At 38.4% G+C, this 16364-nt stretch overlaps 1 protein-coding gene and 1 pseudogene across 2 annotated transcripts in view; both read right to left on the bottom strand.

Moving 5' to 3' along the window:
- The window catches only part of ARID4A (AT-rich interaction domain 4A), a 65011-nt gene that overhangs the window by 2918 nt on the left and 45729 nt on the right, over nt 1–16364 (bottom strand). The window contains exons 18-23 of one of the 2 annotated variants that reach the window (XM_043556255.1): nt 12183–12267; nt 11148–11349; nt 8427–9560; nt 7594–7698; nt 3222–3428; nt 2465–2611 (exon numbers count right to left, since the gene is read on the bottom strand). In XM_043556255.1, coding sequence (XP_043412190.1) covers nt 2465–2611; nt 3222–3428; nt 7594–7698; nt 8427–9560; nt 11148–11349; nt 12183–12267 — 1880 coding nt within the window. The remainder of the gene's footprint in view (nt 1–2464; nt 2612–3221; nt 3429–7593; nt 7699–8426; nt 9561–11147; nt 11350–12182; nt 12268–16364) is intronic. The other variant, XM_043556256.1, reaches the window with a different exon arrangement.
- On the bottom strand, nt 7706–8420 carry LOC122469151 (annotated as a pseudogene).

Raw genomic sequence — 16364 nt, 5'->3', positions numbered from 1 at the left:
CTCTCTCAGCCTGCTCTGCAGTGGTCATTCTATAGCTTTCACTCATCACCTTGGTATTTGCCTCACTGTTTTCCTAGGTAGGATTCCTTGTTTGCTGGATCTCATGTTGTCTTCTTAGCTTTCTAGTTTCTAGTTTGGCTTCTAGTTTCTAGTGCTACCATTGAGAAATCTGACACGAGAAACCTGATGCTGTTCTGAGACCCTTTTTTTAGATATTTTATTTTAATTTTATTTATTTTAGAGAGCACATGCATGAACACAGGGGAGCGGCAGAAGGAGAGAGAGAGCCAGAAGGAGAGACCATCTTAAGCAGGCTCCATGCTCAGCACAGAGCCCAACTTCGGACTCAATCCCACCATGTCATGATCATGACCTGAGCGGAAATCAAGAGTGGGTCACTCAACCAACTGAGCCACCCAGGCGCCCCTAGATATGCCTTTATATGATAAAATTTTAGGATCTTCTTGTTACACATAGGATTCTGAAATTTCACAATGTGCTTTGGTGTGATTTTTTTCCCCCGTTCTTTAGAGAGATTACGGTGAATTCTTTCAATCTCCTAATTCATATCCTTTATTTCTGGAAATTTTTCTTATAATAGTTCTTTGATGACAGTGTCCTATGTTTATTCAGTGCTTTTTCTAGAAATTCTGTGATTCAGAAGGTGTATCTCTTGGCCAGATCCTATACTTCTCTTAGTTCTTTTCCCCTATTGTCTTTTTGACCATCTACTGGCATTTCTTTAGCTTTGCTCTCTCTTCTATTACATTTTTTAAATTCCTATCATATTTTTAATTTTTGAGAGATCCTTCTTGGTCCCTGAATTGTATTACTAGTACCATATTTTCGTTTCAAGACTGCAATACCTTTCCTGCGTCTGTGTCTAGCTATAGTTTGATGTTCTGGATAGGACACTGTTTTTTCCAAGGTCCTTTTTTTACTCTCATTTTCTACTTTGGTTTCTACCTTTATGTAGAAGCCTTCCTATCTGCTCTTGTGGCTTCCATATTTAAAAGGAGGATATCAAAAAGCCAACTGGAAGCTGTGCACAAGTATGCAGAGCTTTTCAGTGATGGGCAGTATATATGTACTGATTGGCAAGGATCTTGCTTTTTGGTTCAGGAACCTCCAAATGTTGGTATCTGTGTTAGTCATTCCTCTTGGGTTGAACAGCTTCTCCAGAGGAATTCTTCAGTCTCCTCCCAAGAATGAGCATAAGGTTAGTTGTCAGCTTTCAGGAAGCCAAAAGGATAAGAGTTACAGTTGGAAAAGGGATAGGAATCTCATCATTCAGTATTGTATACTTCTGCTCAAGCTCCTTATTTCTGGTTTTGCACTTAACCCTCACCTTCAGTTAAGACTGGTGTACCTGAAGTCTACAAGCCTATTCATTCCCCTCTCCCTCCAATAAGTTAATTTCTTATTTTTCTGCTAAAGCTGCAGAAAAGGGTAGTTTGTTTCACAGCATGGGACGAAAGAATCCAATTTCTCCTTCCATTTTCAACCAATCATTTTTAATCTCACATACATCCCTGCTTTCTGGGGTGATATGATATAGACTGGCTTGCTTCTTGTTTTGTCCTAATGCAAGGATAAACAAGCTTAGGTTTTTGCATTCTGCTAGGACAGTTACAGCTATCTGTCTGCTTCTCAGCTTGTAAGAGTTAAGCTGTTGATATGTCTTGTCTACTGTGGTCTGCTGCCCCCTTATCTTGTTCTTGTGGGTACAGGGCTTTTCTTTACTCTTATTTTATAGTGGGGCTTGGGGATGGATCTGATGTGAATATACCAATGTTTAGCTATAATTCTGTGCAGTTTTAAGGTATAGGCCAGGCATTACTCTCTCTCCAAGATTAATCCAAACTAATCTCTCCTTCCACCAAGTAGTATCACTCTTGGGGCCCTCCTCACACACTCTCCCACTAGAAGTTAAGATCTTTTGAGATCAAGGTCCGTATTTCATTCATCTCTGTACTTACCACCTGGAAGAGGGCCTAGCACATAGTGTGTATGCATTAATGTTGTTGAGCTGAACTGTTTCAATGAATGTTGTTGAGCTGCTTAGGAAATAATTTATGATCCCAACAAAATAGTCTCTTTGAAGATAAGCTCATATGTCCATTAATTTTGGTGAACCTCATAATAACAGATATAGTGCCTGTTAATAGGTAGCCAATAAATGTATGCTGAACAAAGACTGAATTTCAGAGGGAGTAACTCTTCTTGAGAACCCATCACATTTAGTAAAATCACACATTTTGTAGAACAGTTCATAGTCCTTTTCAAGAATCTCATCCTGATTAATTCAGTTGTTGACTCACTCATTTCAACAATAGCACAAAGACAGCATAAGGAATCTAAAAACAACAATGTGTACTATATATATTCAAAGACTAACCTAAATCTTCAAAAATGATAGTATATATTTGAAAAACAGAAGGAAGAAAAATTACAATCAAATTACCTTCTCTGTCTTTCTTTTTTAATCTTTTTCTCCTCCTGTCTATGGTTGCCACTTCGGATTTCAAAGACATGTAATATTTTCTTATTTCTTGTAATTTTTCTTGCAGAAAAGAGATTCTCTCTGTACTGTTCATATTATCTAATTCATCTAAAAGGGAAAAAAAAAGTTAATTTGGTTTAAAAAAATTACTTAAAAGAATATGGCAGTTCTATCAAAAATCCAACTTATAAATCCTCAAAAGCTTTATGAAAACTTTTACATATTAATAGCTAAATAAGGCTCTATAAACAAGTATGACACTAATTACATTCATGAGTAAGATTTCTGTATGTAACTCAAATTTCTTGTACTAAATATATATTACTTAATGATGTATTACTTAAATGATCAGCAAATAACAAGAAAACATCAACACACAGCAACTGTGATCTATAATTATATTTATCTAAATTGTTTCTTTGTATAGATGATTTTTTTCGTTTATTACTTATTTACAATTACCAATACTAGAAAGGGTATTTCAGTTTCAATGATATATACAAATCACCATCTTATTTTGTAACTGGAGATCTTTCAGGTTAGTATTTATCAGGTTAGTATCATGAAAAGATACAGATTTATATTTAAGTGGTAATTACTGATAAGGCAACATTTGGAAACCTACATAAATGAATTTGGTAATCATTCTTTCTCATTTTGACATTTTAAGGTAAGTACCACTTTACAATATACATTCAGGTTTTCTAAAGCTTCTTACTGAGTTGAAAGCTCCATTTATATGTTCTAGGGGATGAATTTGGATGTTTATCCCTGTGTTTATCTTTTTCTCCATCTTTGATGTGAGGAGAAATCCTTGCAGGAGATCGTGCAAGCTTCTGTGGCTTAGACACACTAAGATGCTTTACTGGTGTACATTTACTTGAATTGTCCAGGACAGGAAGATCTTCACTATCACTGCTTTGTCCTATAATAAGAAAAAATTGATTCAGAGATTATAAATGATAAAAATCTCAAATATCAAAATGCAGCAGACCCAGCAATTGCATTTTTGTAATATCCTACAGAAATAAGTGTACAAATGCACAAATTTCTTTTTTTAATGTGTATTTATTTTTGAGAAAAATAAAGAGCGTGAGCGGGGGAGGGGCAGAGAGAGAGGGAGACACAGAAACCGAAGCAGGCTCCAGGCTCTGAGCTGTCAGCACAGAGCCCAACGCAGGGCCTGAACCCACGAACCGTGAGATCATGACCTGAGCCGAAGTCTGGTGCTTAACCGACTGAGCCACCCAGGTGCCCCACAAATGCACAAATTTCTTAATAGCAAAGAAATAGACATCTAAATGCCCACCAGTAGGAAAATGGTTAAAAATTATACACGGTTGATCACTGAACAACGTCGGGGTAGGAGGCACCGACCCCCATGCAGTCAAAAATCTACAATTACTTTTGACTCCTCCAAAACCTATTTACTAATAATAGCATGCTGTTGGCCAGAAGCCTTACTGATAACAAAGTTGAGTAACACACACTGGTATGTTATATACAACATTATATACTGTACTCTTATAACAAATTAATCTACAGAAAAAAATGTTAGAAAATCACAAGGAAAATACATTTACAGTACTGTAAAAAAACTGTTTATAAGTGGACCTGCACAATTTAAACTTGTGTTGTTCAAGGGTCAAATATACTACTGAATACTTTGCTAAAGTGGTTAAAAAGAATTAGCTAAAGTTTATAAGAACAAAAATGGCAAAATATCCAATATATATTATTAAATGAAAACTCAAAGTTATGACACAATATGTGTAGTATTGCCCCATTTATGTTTAAAACCAAAAACAACCCAAACTGCATAATTGAAGAAGGACAGAAACACCTGATGTATACACATCCTTTAACATATATATATGTTTGCATACATATGAATTGCATAATTGTTTGCAATTCTATCCCTCCTCACCAAATTTGTACTTAGAGATGCTTTTGCTCTTCACTTCATCATAAATTAGAATTGTTTCCTTCCCCCCCCCCCATCTTCTATATCCTACTTCCACCCTACTCTCTCTCAAAAGCCAACCTTGCCTTCTGACAAGGCAAGGTTGAGGGTTACCCACTCAATTTCCCAGCCTCTCCTCTATCTGTATCTGTCTTTATTGACTTTTGGGGGGGGGGGTGTCAAAAAGAGAGTGTTTCTGAAGACTACTCTCTTCAGCTGTACTCTTAAAACCATCCACTCCCAGCTCCCCTGGAATATCTCAACATCAATTATCCATCTTCTTTTAGCTTCAACTTCTTTTCCCAGAGTCTGCCAATATGCTTATATCTTTCCCACTCTTAGAGGAGGTAAAAAGAAAACTTCCCCTTTTAGCTGGCACCTCCTTCCTTCTCTTTTAAAGTAAAATTTCTTGAAAGAAACTTTGTTATCCTGATTTCCACATCTTCTAATCACATTCCTGTGCTCTTGTTAGGGTCCCAACATTTACAACTCAACAAATCCAATCAATGTATTTAATCTTATTGCATATCCAATAGCATTTGAAACTTTTTTATTCAAACCCACCGGCATTTACTGATTTGCATTTGTCTCAGATCAGTGCCCATACAGATATCTCACATAATTCTGTTGGTCCTTTTTCTCTTTTTACATCTCTTCCACAGGAATCGCATCTTCTTACAATCCTTTACACAACCATCTTCTAAAAACAGACTCTTCGAAGCTCCACACCCCTATTTCCCCAATACTGGGTATCTCTAACCCAACATTCCCTGAATTACTTACTCTTCCAACAGCCTGCTGCTACTCCTCTATCCCATGTGTCCATTAGCCAGTCCCTCATATGTAACTAATAATGACTGAGTCCTAATGATTTCACTTCCCATCTCTTTAGTTCATTTCTTCTTGCCAAAGATTAAGCCAGATATTCTTTCCCAAAAGTAAAACTGATGATCTCCTTTCTTCCTTTTTAATCCTTTTTACTTTTTATTTTGAGACAATCTTCAAACTTAGAAAAAAGCTGTAAGAACAGTTACCAAAAAATGTTTTTCTGACCCATTTGAAGGTTAAGTTGCCCTGCCACACTTGAGTATTTGGTGTTTATTTCTTATAAACAAGAACATTCTCCTCGTGTTATCTGCAAACTGGCCCCCAACTTAGCAGTTTATATGTCATATTTCTGAGTGTTGGAATCTGGGAGCAGCTTGGTTGAGTGATCTGGTTCAGGTAATTCTTGTGATGTGGCAGTCAAGCTTTTAGCTGAGGCTGTGGTCTCTGTAGACTTGACTAGAGCTGAAGGATATGCTTCCAAGACGGTTTACTCGCATGGCTACTACTGGCGGGAGGCCTCAGTTCCTTGCTGGCTGTTGGCAGGATAAGCTCAGTTCCTCACCATGTGGACCTCTCTATACCTGCTGTGCCGTCATGACTTGGCAGCCAACCTTCCCCAGAGCAAGTGATCCAAGGGAGAGCAAGGAGGAATCTGGAGTGCCTTTCATGACCTGTTCTCTTGAAGTCCTACTCTGTCACTTCATTTGTTACAAGTGAGTCACTAAATTCAGCCCACATGCAAGGGAAGGGAATCAGGCTTTGCCTCTTGAAGAGGGGACTATCAGCAAATTTGTAGATCTGTTTTTAAAACCACCACACTCGGGGCGCCTGGGTGGCGCAGTCGGTTGGGCGTCCGACTTCAGCCAGGTCACGATCTTGCGGTTCGTGAGTTCAAGCCCCGCGTCGGGCTCTGGGCTGATGGCTCAGAGCCTGGAGCTGTTTCCGATCCTGCGTCTCCCTCTCTCTCTGCCCCTCCCCCGTTCATGCTCTGTCTCTCTCTGTCCCAAAAATAAATAAACGTTGAAAAAAAAAATTAAAAAAAATAATAATAATAAATAAATAAATAAAACCACCACACTCTTATAGAACCACAATACAACCATCAAAATCATGAAATGAACACAAATCTATTATCATCATCCAATCTTCCTATCCCATACAAGTTTCTCTACTTGACCTGGTAATGTCTTTTGTAACAATAGGATCCAGGTGAGAATTATATGCTGCATTTAATTGTCATGTCTCCTAAGTCTCCTTTCATCTGGAACAGTTCCTCTTTCTTTGACTTTCATGACCTTGACAATTTCTCAAATTGCAGACCAGTTATTTTACAGAATACCCTTCAGTTTGAATTTGTTGATGGTTCCTCATGATTACATTCAGGTTATGCATCTTTGACAGGAATGTCACAGAGGTGCAGCTGTGTTCTTCTTGTATCCTGCCAGGTAGTACATGATTTCCTCTTGTCCCATTACTGGTGGGGTTCACTTTATGTGACAAACGTAGTATCTGCCAGGCACAATGATGTTATTCAGTTGCCCTTGGTAATTCCTACTGCCTCTCTCTTCTCATTTCCCATCGCTCTTTCTCTCTACATCTGTATTGTCCAGCCACAGGTGGCTATGGTTCAGAAATTTTCCTTTGAAATGGCTTTGATCTTGTATAAAATTATATGCTCCTTCTGTGGAATATGTATCTACTATAACCTGGAATTTTCCTTTCAGACTTGTATGAAGGCTTATTTTAGAGATAAAACTTTAATTTGTCAAAATCAACCATGTTTATTTCTATTATATTCTATGACTTAGTTTTTATTCCTTATGGTACAAAAATCTTTCTCATGTAATCTGTTGATTCATACTGATTTGTTAATTTCTTCGTTTATTTCCACATGAATTTCATTATCCCCCATTTTAAAAATACTATGATACTATTTAGGAATCAGCTTTTCTAGATTAAAGTAAACCATTCCATTCAGAAATGTAAACTTAATCTGTTTTTACCACTAGAGCAAATATTACTTTTCTATTATTCAAGATCCTCAAATACATTCCTCAGTATTAAACTGCTTTACATAAGAAATACAAACGAAGTAAACATAAAAAAATAATCACAGCTATTCCAGCTTCACATAAAATTGATCAGCCCCTTCAGATCAAAAACTAATGGGAAAACTGCTATTTTCAGAACATAATAAACCAAATTTATTTTTAAATTGACACAAATGATCAAGCCAACAAAATGCTGAAAATATTAACTAAATTTATGCTGTCTAAAGCCAGCATTGGAAAGCACCAACCTGTTCCATTCTTTTCACTTTTGGCTACAGCACTTGTTCGCTTTGGGGTACGCTTTTGCTTTTTTGCCAATAATCCACTATTTCCATCATTTGGCCTTTTCTGACCTGAAATAAGGGGGAAGAGACGACTTGAAAAATACATACATTTTGGATACCATTAGTTTATTATAAAAGACATGGAAATTATTTACAGGATGAGAGATTTCAGTGGAATGGGCAGCTTCACATGATACCATTTCAATAATAATTTATTTCAGTCTGCATATTTTCTGAGAATGTCACCCTCTCTAAGAAATAATCCTCGTCATCTAGACCTACTCTAGTGCCTCCATATTCTGAGAGAAGAACTTTACCTCCAACTTTGACGCTAAATGCTTGTTATCTCTCCACCTTTCCCTTTAGAGCCCAGTCCAACAGCTACTACTGTTGCTTGCAATACTTTTTCTTGAGAGTTTTGCAGAAGCATAATGCCTCCATTAGTTGCAGTTCTGGCTGTACTCCTTTCAACTAAAACTCGGTCAAAGGGGGAAGAAACTTTCTAAACGCCTGTCCTGCCATAACTCCGGCCGTTGCAGTTGGTCTTCTGCGCTTGAGCCACCACCACCGCCACAAGAGCAGCTGTATTATTCACCTGTCTCCTCCACATGAATTTCTCGATGTACATTTTTTTTTAAAGGCATGGGAAGGGAAAGTGGGGACGTGACGTACAAAGGAAAGAAAGAATAGGAGGCAGGGAGGGTGGGAACTTTACAGATCAAGAATGCCTAAAACTCTTAACTTACTAATTTTGGGGCTGAACGTAAAGGCTGATGTTCTCCCTAGAAAGTTCTTACCCTTCTCTCTGTTCTCTCTTTCTTGAACAATTATACTACAGGTACCAGAGGCAACACCGGCTTCAAACCCATTTGCAGATTCCCTCTCACAGAGACCTTCTTGAGATTCTTCAGCAATGCTATCAACTTCAATGGTTATGTCACTCTCACTTTTTATACTTCGAGACTCATCTTGACTGAGAGTAAGTGGTGAAGCTACTGAAAAGTGATGCTGTACAACAGGAGGTAGGGCAGGTGGAATAGAAACAAGAGAGTTAGACTCAGAGTTTTCAACTACTACATCTTCAATACTGGTCTTATCCTTCTCATCCAAATCATCCAAGTCTACTTCATGGCAAACCAAGGTCTCAGGCCCAATCAGAGGCATTGCATCCTCTTCTTCTTTTAGTGGAGTATTTACAGTTTCTTCAGCTGGACTATCAAATTTTTCACTAGTCAATTCTTGACTGCGTTGGTTGGACTCTGCGATTAATGATGGCATTTCTTCATTTTCTACTTCAAAATGTTGTTCAAAATTTAAGTTTTTCATTCCCTCAGATGCAATACAGTCACTGGTCTTTTCTTGAGATACGCTGTTTGTCATTTCCATTCCATTCTCAATTCTTGTTTTTTTCTCTGGTGATGACTGTCCCAGTAATTTCCGTTTCAACTTTTTTTCTTTTGCACACTGGTCAATTTCATCTTCAGCAGTAGAGGAAAAATTTTTACTGTCTAGTGAAGAAAATTCTAGACTCTGAGCTTCTATATGAGATTCACTTCCTGCTTCATCCTGGCTAAATGATGAAATCTTTATAATTTCTAAAGAAAGATCTTTTGTCTTGCTTCGTCTTCCCTTTCCTTTAGGAGATTTTTCAGCCTCTTTCTTAACTTCTTCTCCTTGTTCCACTTTACTTCCAAAAATCTGTACTATTTGTTCATTCTCTCCAACTTCTAACTTCAGTGTTTCTAAAGGCTGCATTTGTGTCCTTTCGTTTTCTTTTAATATATGTGCAGCAATCTTTGGATTTTCTTCATCTAGTTTATCGTCATTCAAGTGTTCATTTTTTTCTAGTTCTTTAATATCAGGAGAAAGTTCTTCATTCATCAAATTCTTTTCTAAAAGGTCTTCTGTTTCACTATCAGATGAGCAAGAGTCTGCAAGAGGAAATATTACTGTATTACAAAGGTTTCTGTCTTAATTACCAATGTAATTTTAGAATAAAAATTCTACCACTCTAAATCATACACCACTGAATACTTCCCTGTAGAAATTCCTGATAAATCATACATTTGGGCCCAAAAATGGGGGGGTGGGGGGTGGTAAGTTGCAAAAATAACTCCATGTAAAAACACATTACACTGAAAATATTACTATCTCAAGTCTATAAAAGAGCTAGTTTGGGCTATGAAAAAAATCTCAGAAATTGGGCTATGAAAAATCCTCAGAAAAAGCAAAGGACTAGTACTGAGATAGTAAGTTAATACATTAAGTGGTTTGATCTGAGGTCTAATAGATATTGATTAATAAATGTAATGGGCATTCTGTGTCTCTAGAAAGGAATATGACATTCTATTTTTTAAAATTCTGAAAAGAAGAGATGCACAAAATGAGCAGTTTGAATTCCCAAAGATTTAAATATTCTTTTGATTTAAAGACATAAAAGTATAGGCAAGCTACCTTCTTGCAAAAGAACTCATTCTCTTTAAGTTAGAGAATTTTTTAAAATAATAAAGTAGGGGTGTGAGAATGTACAGGAACTGTAAAATATAAAAATTCTGCCCACATGGTACTCCTATTGTAAAGAAGTCCAAAAAGGCAAACTCAAATAGACAAGCTTCATTTGGTGGACATCTTGCATTTGTGTGTTATGATAAACTTCCAGTAGATGGCAGTGATGAGGAGGGAGCAAGCCCTTTTCTAATTTACACACAAACACCACATGGACGAAAGGTAGTCCTAGTTCAGAACAGCTTTTTTCTTGAAGGGAGGAAAAAGTTTTGATGAGACAAGGATTTAACATTTTAAATTTCATGGGAAAACATACAAAGGTAGAAAGGTGAGAAAAAAGTTAAAAGCAAAATAAAGTATGTTCACCTATACTCATCACAAAACATGCCTATACCACGTTAGTTTCTGCGCTTTGAACACCTTGGTGTCAGCTTTGTTGAAATATCCTGCGTGAACAGCACTGAATTGTAGGAGACACTGGTGCATGCTCTGAAGGACAGTGCAGCACACAGTAGGATGCATGACTTGTCAACCCATCTTCTTTCAAAATAGAATACTCCTACAATACTGACGACAAAAGTATTCCAATTAAAGTAAGACATCACTCAGTCGTAAGTAAACATGAGAGACTAAAATATTTATCTCAGGGGCGCCTGGGTGGCTCAGTCGGTTAAGCGTCCGACTTCGGCTCAGGTCATTTTCTCACGGTCCGAGGGTTCAAGCCCCGCGTCAGGCTCTGTGCTGACAGCTCAGAGCCTGGAGCCTGTTTCAGATTCTGTGTCTCCCTCTCTCTGACCCTCCCCCGTTCATGCTCTGTCTCTCTCTGTCTCAAAAATAAATAAACGTTAAAAAAAAAATTTTTTTTTAAATAAAATATTTATCTCAAATCAAGTTTTGTAGTTTAAATTATATGAGATTAAAAACTTAGATGACTTTCTATGAATCTCTCACACAAGTAAAGTTTTATTGTATTATTGATTTTTTAAAAAATCAACGATCCTCAAAATTAGCACCTTCCATTCCATTTGACAGAGGTGAGCTGTCTGGCATACTGCTGCGAGCACTTCTGGTACCTGATTTTCCTTCACTGTTTGGAGTCTTAGACAAACCATATGGCATGTTTGATGAAAGGGTAGATTTTAAAGGAGGTCGTCCTCGTTTTGACTTCTGCCTCTCCTCATCCCTCTTTTCATCCTTTTCACTGTCTTCTTTATTCTGGGTAACAGCAACAAAACGTATGAGAAGGGCCGATGCCTTAGAAAAAAATGAACATTCTACCGACATTCTACTTCTCCAAGGAAAACCATAACTCAAAAAAGGTTATATATTTTATATGTCAACTCTTAGTTCGTGCTTATAGAAAAACCAAAAACAAGTGGTTTTCTAACATAGTTATAACTATATGAGTAAGATAGTCTATGGTTTGTAACACCGCAGTCCCACGGTGAAGGCCAGAGTCCATACATTAGAGAACTGAACGACTACTCGGCACCCCTCCTTGTTCATTATTATTCCCTGAGGACAAGAAAGAGACCTGCCATCAAACAGACAAAACCTTAGGTGAATTTCTACAGCACAGGCTGAAAATTGAGGGTAGGGATGTTGAGTACAACTAGCCAGCAGGTATGTGTTTTAGCTTTATCTAGTACTAGCTTTCAAGACAGTTGTCTGCAAAAAAAAATCCTAAAATCTGACAACCCTGAGTCTGCATCCCACAAGAGTGGTGAGTTCCATCCTCTCTTGATGAGGAATGTGTCCTCTTTTTTGTCACCATCAATCCTGTTTTACCCTTTTACTATAGAGCCCCTATAGACATTTGAGTTTGAAGCCTGTCTCCTAGGGAGTCCCTGGTTTTTATCCTTCCTTAAACAATATGGTAATGTGTTTACATTTTTTACTTTTTAGCTTCTGGGTTACCAGAGAGAAAATCACAATTACCTTAAAGAAATCAAGACGATTATTACAATGAGAAAACAAGATTTATAAAACACAGTATAATATAAATAATACCTATACTTATCATAAAGGATAGGACTCTATATACATACTTTTGCTTTTTTCTTCTGTTTTTTCTTTGGTCCACCTTTGTCCAAAGGCCAGATTATCCTGTCAGCCTTCACCCATTCATCATACCTTAAAACAGAGAAAAAAATAAAACTTCACAGTAATACCTTATTTGAAATGTATGCACCAAATGAAACAGCAGTGAGGAAACTAAAGAGTTCAGTTCTACTGTTGGCAGAAACATGAAGAGCACAGGGGCTGGTGTATTGGTAACAAGTACCAGCCTGTACGAGGTGCGTTGTAAACCTGCCACCACCAGGACAAGGCAAGAAAATTTCTTAGGGTAAATGAGCAAGAAAAACCTATGCAGATTCAAGACTGTTTAAACGGCTTTTATTTTCTGTACTGAGCTTTTGTTTCCCACAGATCTGAGCTTAACAGAATAAGTTGATGTTACACTGGCATTCATTCTATTGACCAAATAATGAATGCAGAGATAAGTGAGGTGAATTCACATTTGTAACATGATCAGTTCCAGGTTTATTTATGAAGTCCTTTTCAGCTCTCTTTTCCTCCCAGAACTCTATAGCTGCTAGTATTTTTTTTTCTTTTGATGTTTCTTTTTGAGAGAGGGAGAGACAGAGTGTGAACAGGAGAGGGGCAGAGAGAGAGGGACACACAGAATCTGAAGCAGGCTCCAGGCTCTGAGCTGTCAGCACAGAGCCCAATGTGGGGCTCGAACTCATGAACCGTGGGATCATGACCTGAGCCAAACTTGGATGCTTAACCGACTGAGCCACCCAGGCGTCCCACATAGCTGCTAATATTTCTTTTTTTTTTTTTTTTTTAACGTTTATTCATTTCTCAGAGACAGAGACAGAGCATGAGCGGGGAAGGGACAGAGAGAGAGGGAGACACAGAATCTGAAGCAGGCTCCAGGCTCTGAGCTGTCAGCACAGAGCCCGATGCGGGGCTTGAACTCACGAACTGCGAGATCATGACCTGAGCCGAAGTCGGATGCTCAACCAACTGAGCCACCCAGGCACCCCTATAGTTGCTAATATTTCTAATAAAATTTTATTCTGAACTGTTACCTCTAAGACTCTGAAAAATTTTAGGGATCTTTCATTTTTTTATTAAAAATTTTTCTAAAATGTTTGTTTTTGAGAGAGACAGAGCACAAGCAGGGGAGGGGCAGAAAGAGAGGGAGATATAGAATCCAAAGCAGGCTCCAGGCTCTGAGCTGTCAGCACAGAGCCCAATGCAGGGCTCAAACTCATGAGCTGTGAGATCACGACCTGAGCCAAAGTCAGACGCTTAACCCACTGAGCCACCCAGATGCCCCAAGATCTTTCATTTCCTTTAAGTTTTTATTCTGCTTAGCTCAAATTGAAAACTCCTCATTTCCCTTATACCTTCTTCCAAAATATTGACATCACTTTTAAATTTCAACACAGTCCACATTACTAATCAGGGCAAATAAGAAACTAAACTTTCTACAACTAAATGCCAGTTCTTACACTATGTAAATATATAGGTATTTATAGAGCTTAATCAAAATCTAAAATGTGAACACTCAGGCAAAAAACACTACAGGCAGTCCTTACTTTGAACTGCACCATGTTAATGGAAACCATACCCTCACTTTGTAACCGAGTTACCACGGAGCCGTGGGAAGGAAGGACACAGTTCCAATATCCACATATCGGTTGACATAAGACCGTGACTTACCTACACTATGGTTTGGAAAAACGATTTCCTCCTGGACTAACCCAATATATTCATTTTACCCGGCTTTATTCTTACTGTATTTCATAATAATCACTCACTTGGACATTTACTGAGGGCCTACTAGCATGCCGGGCACTGTCTGAGAATACAGTGTACACTGTAGAGAGTAGTAAGAAGACCCTGGCTGTCATGCAGCTTGCAGTCTGGTGTAAAAGGCAGACATACAGTAAAATCGAGGACAGTCTACTAAATGCAATAAGAGGGTTATTTATGTATCTGGTCCAAGGCACAAAGGAGTAACTGCCCAGTTTCAAACTTTTACGGGACCTATCACACCACTAAGAAGCACAGGTCTGATTTAGAGTACACCTCTGATTTAGAGGCCACATGGCCTGGTCACCACAGTATGTCATGCGGGTAACTCCAGTATTAATACTGCCAACCAAGGGTGGTCCCAGAATCTCTCAACTACAGACCAGCACTCCCCTCACAATTGCACATGCTACCCTGTTTTAGAAACCCAACTGGATTCTCTAGGAGCTACAGTGGCTCTGTTTCCATCAGCAGACCGCAATTATACTAGCTTTTAGGAGTACAGAAGGACAATGAAAAACCATGAACCGTATCAGTAACCAGTTAGGTAACTAGTTGGGAAGATAACCAGTGAGGAAGAACGTGAGCATATAATAAAATGACTGTTGGGGCGCCGGGGTGGCTTAGTTGGTTAAGCATCTGACTTTGGCTTAGGTCACGATCTTGCGGTTTGTGAGTTCGAGCCCCGCGTCAGGCTCTGTGTTGACAGCTCAGAGCCTGCAGCCTGCTTCGGATTCTGTGTCTCCCTCTCTCTCTGCCCCTCCCCTGCTCAGTCTCACTCTGTTTCTCAAAAATGAATAAATTTTTAAAAATAAGTAAAATGACTTGAGAAAAGTCATATAGTAAAATATTAAAAAGATGAGAGTAAAGGATAGGAAGGGGACTTTCTAGAAAGATGAGCAGACCCACACAGAGTAAGAGTGGATGGCTGGAACTGAATGGAAGCAGAGAAAATCAAAGGCTATAATGTGCTACAACTGCAAAGACAGTGACTCAGAGCTGACAAGATAGTACCCCTCTCCCCGAATTCAATATGTGCATACAAAACAACAGATCTCTAAGATCACTAAAGAGTTTGCACAGAACTGGTGAATCATGTTGTATAACTGAAACTAACAGGACAATGTATGTCAACTATAAATATTGAGTAATAAGCATGTTTTAAAAATTAAAGTTTGTGGGGCACCTGGGTGGCTCAGTAAAGCATCCAACTCTTGGTTTTGGAGCAGGTCATGATCTCTCAGTTCATTATTTCAAGCCTCGCATCGGGCTCCAGGCTACCAGTGCAGAGCCTGCTTGGGATTCTGTCTCTAATCTCCCTTTCCCTCTGCCTCCCCCTGCTCGTGCTCATATGCTCTCTCACTCTTTCTCTTCTCAAAATATATAAACAAACTTAAGTTTCTTTCTAGTGTTGGCACAAGTGTGAAGAACATAGGGACCAGTCTGAGAAATTTTAAAGTTTTATATGCTATTCATTAAACCCATACTTTTTTTTTTTCTTAAAGTTATTAGAGAGAGAGAGAGAGAGAGAGAGAGAGAGAGAATGCATGTTGGAAACAGACAAAGAGGGGGAGAGAGAATCCCAAGCAGGCTCCATGCCCAGTGCAGAGCCTGATGTGGGGCTTGATCCCATGATCATGAGATCATGACCTGAGCCTAAATCAAGATTCGGACGCTTAACTGACTGAGCCACCCAGGCACACCTAAACCCATATTCTTAAAATGATGCAAAATGAAAGAAACCTAACTCTCCCTCACTACAGAAAACAGTCAACATTTATTGAGTACTTACTGTATGCCAGGCACTGTTCTAAGCACTTTGTATGTTAATACAGGTGTTAAGCACTATTTCTCACAACATTTTATAAAGCAGGTGCTTTATCTTACCCAATTTAGAGGTGAAGGAATTGACACATAACAGCACATTTCTAGTATGTAAGGAAACCTTGAAGCACTCTGGCTCCAAGCAAATACAGGGCAAGCAGAGATATTAAACGCATAAGGCTTTCCAAAGGGGAAAGAGAAGAGTAGAGGAACTGGCCTGGTACTATCAGCTACAGAACTGATCTGGACTTAAAGCTACATGCAGTTGTTCTCCTGTTGAACATCAACAGTTTCACAGAACATCAACATCAGATAAGTCTATCCCATGACCATGACAGATCAAGACAAAAACAAGACCACTTCATAATAGTATCTAAACACAGGATAAAAAGGAATATTATCCAACCCATAAAAATGACCAACATCCTTTTATCTTGAGTGACTAACTGCTGCTTCTTTATCAATTACAATACTAACCTTGGTCTAGTCTTCTCTTCTTCTAGATAAGATTTATTAAGAAAACCAATCACACAATTATCACCACTTCTTGACCACATCCAATCTACAGCAAAACCCAC

This window comes from Prionailurus bengalensis, chromosome B3 (genome assembly GCF_016509475.1).
Source record: "Prionailurus bengalensis isolate Pbe53 chromosome B3, Fcat_Pben_1.1_paternal_pri, whole genome shotgun sequence".
NCBI classification, from domain to species: Eukaryota; Metazoa; Chordata; class Mammalia; order Carnivora; family Felidae; genus Prionailurus; species Prionailurus bengalensis.
This window is presented reverse-complemented; position numbering and strand designations above follow the sequence as displayed.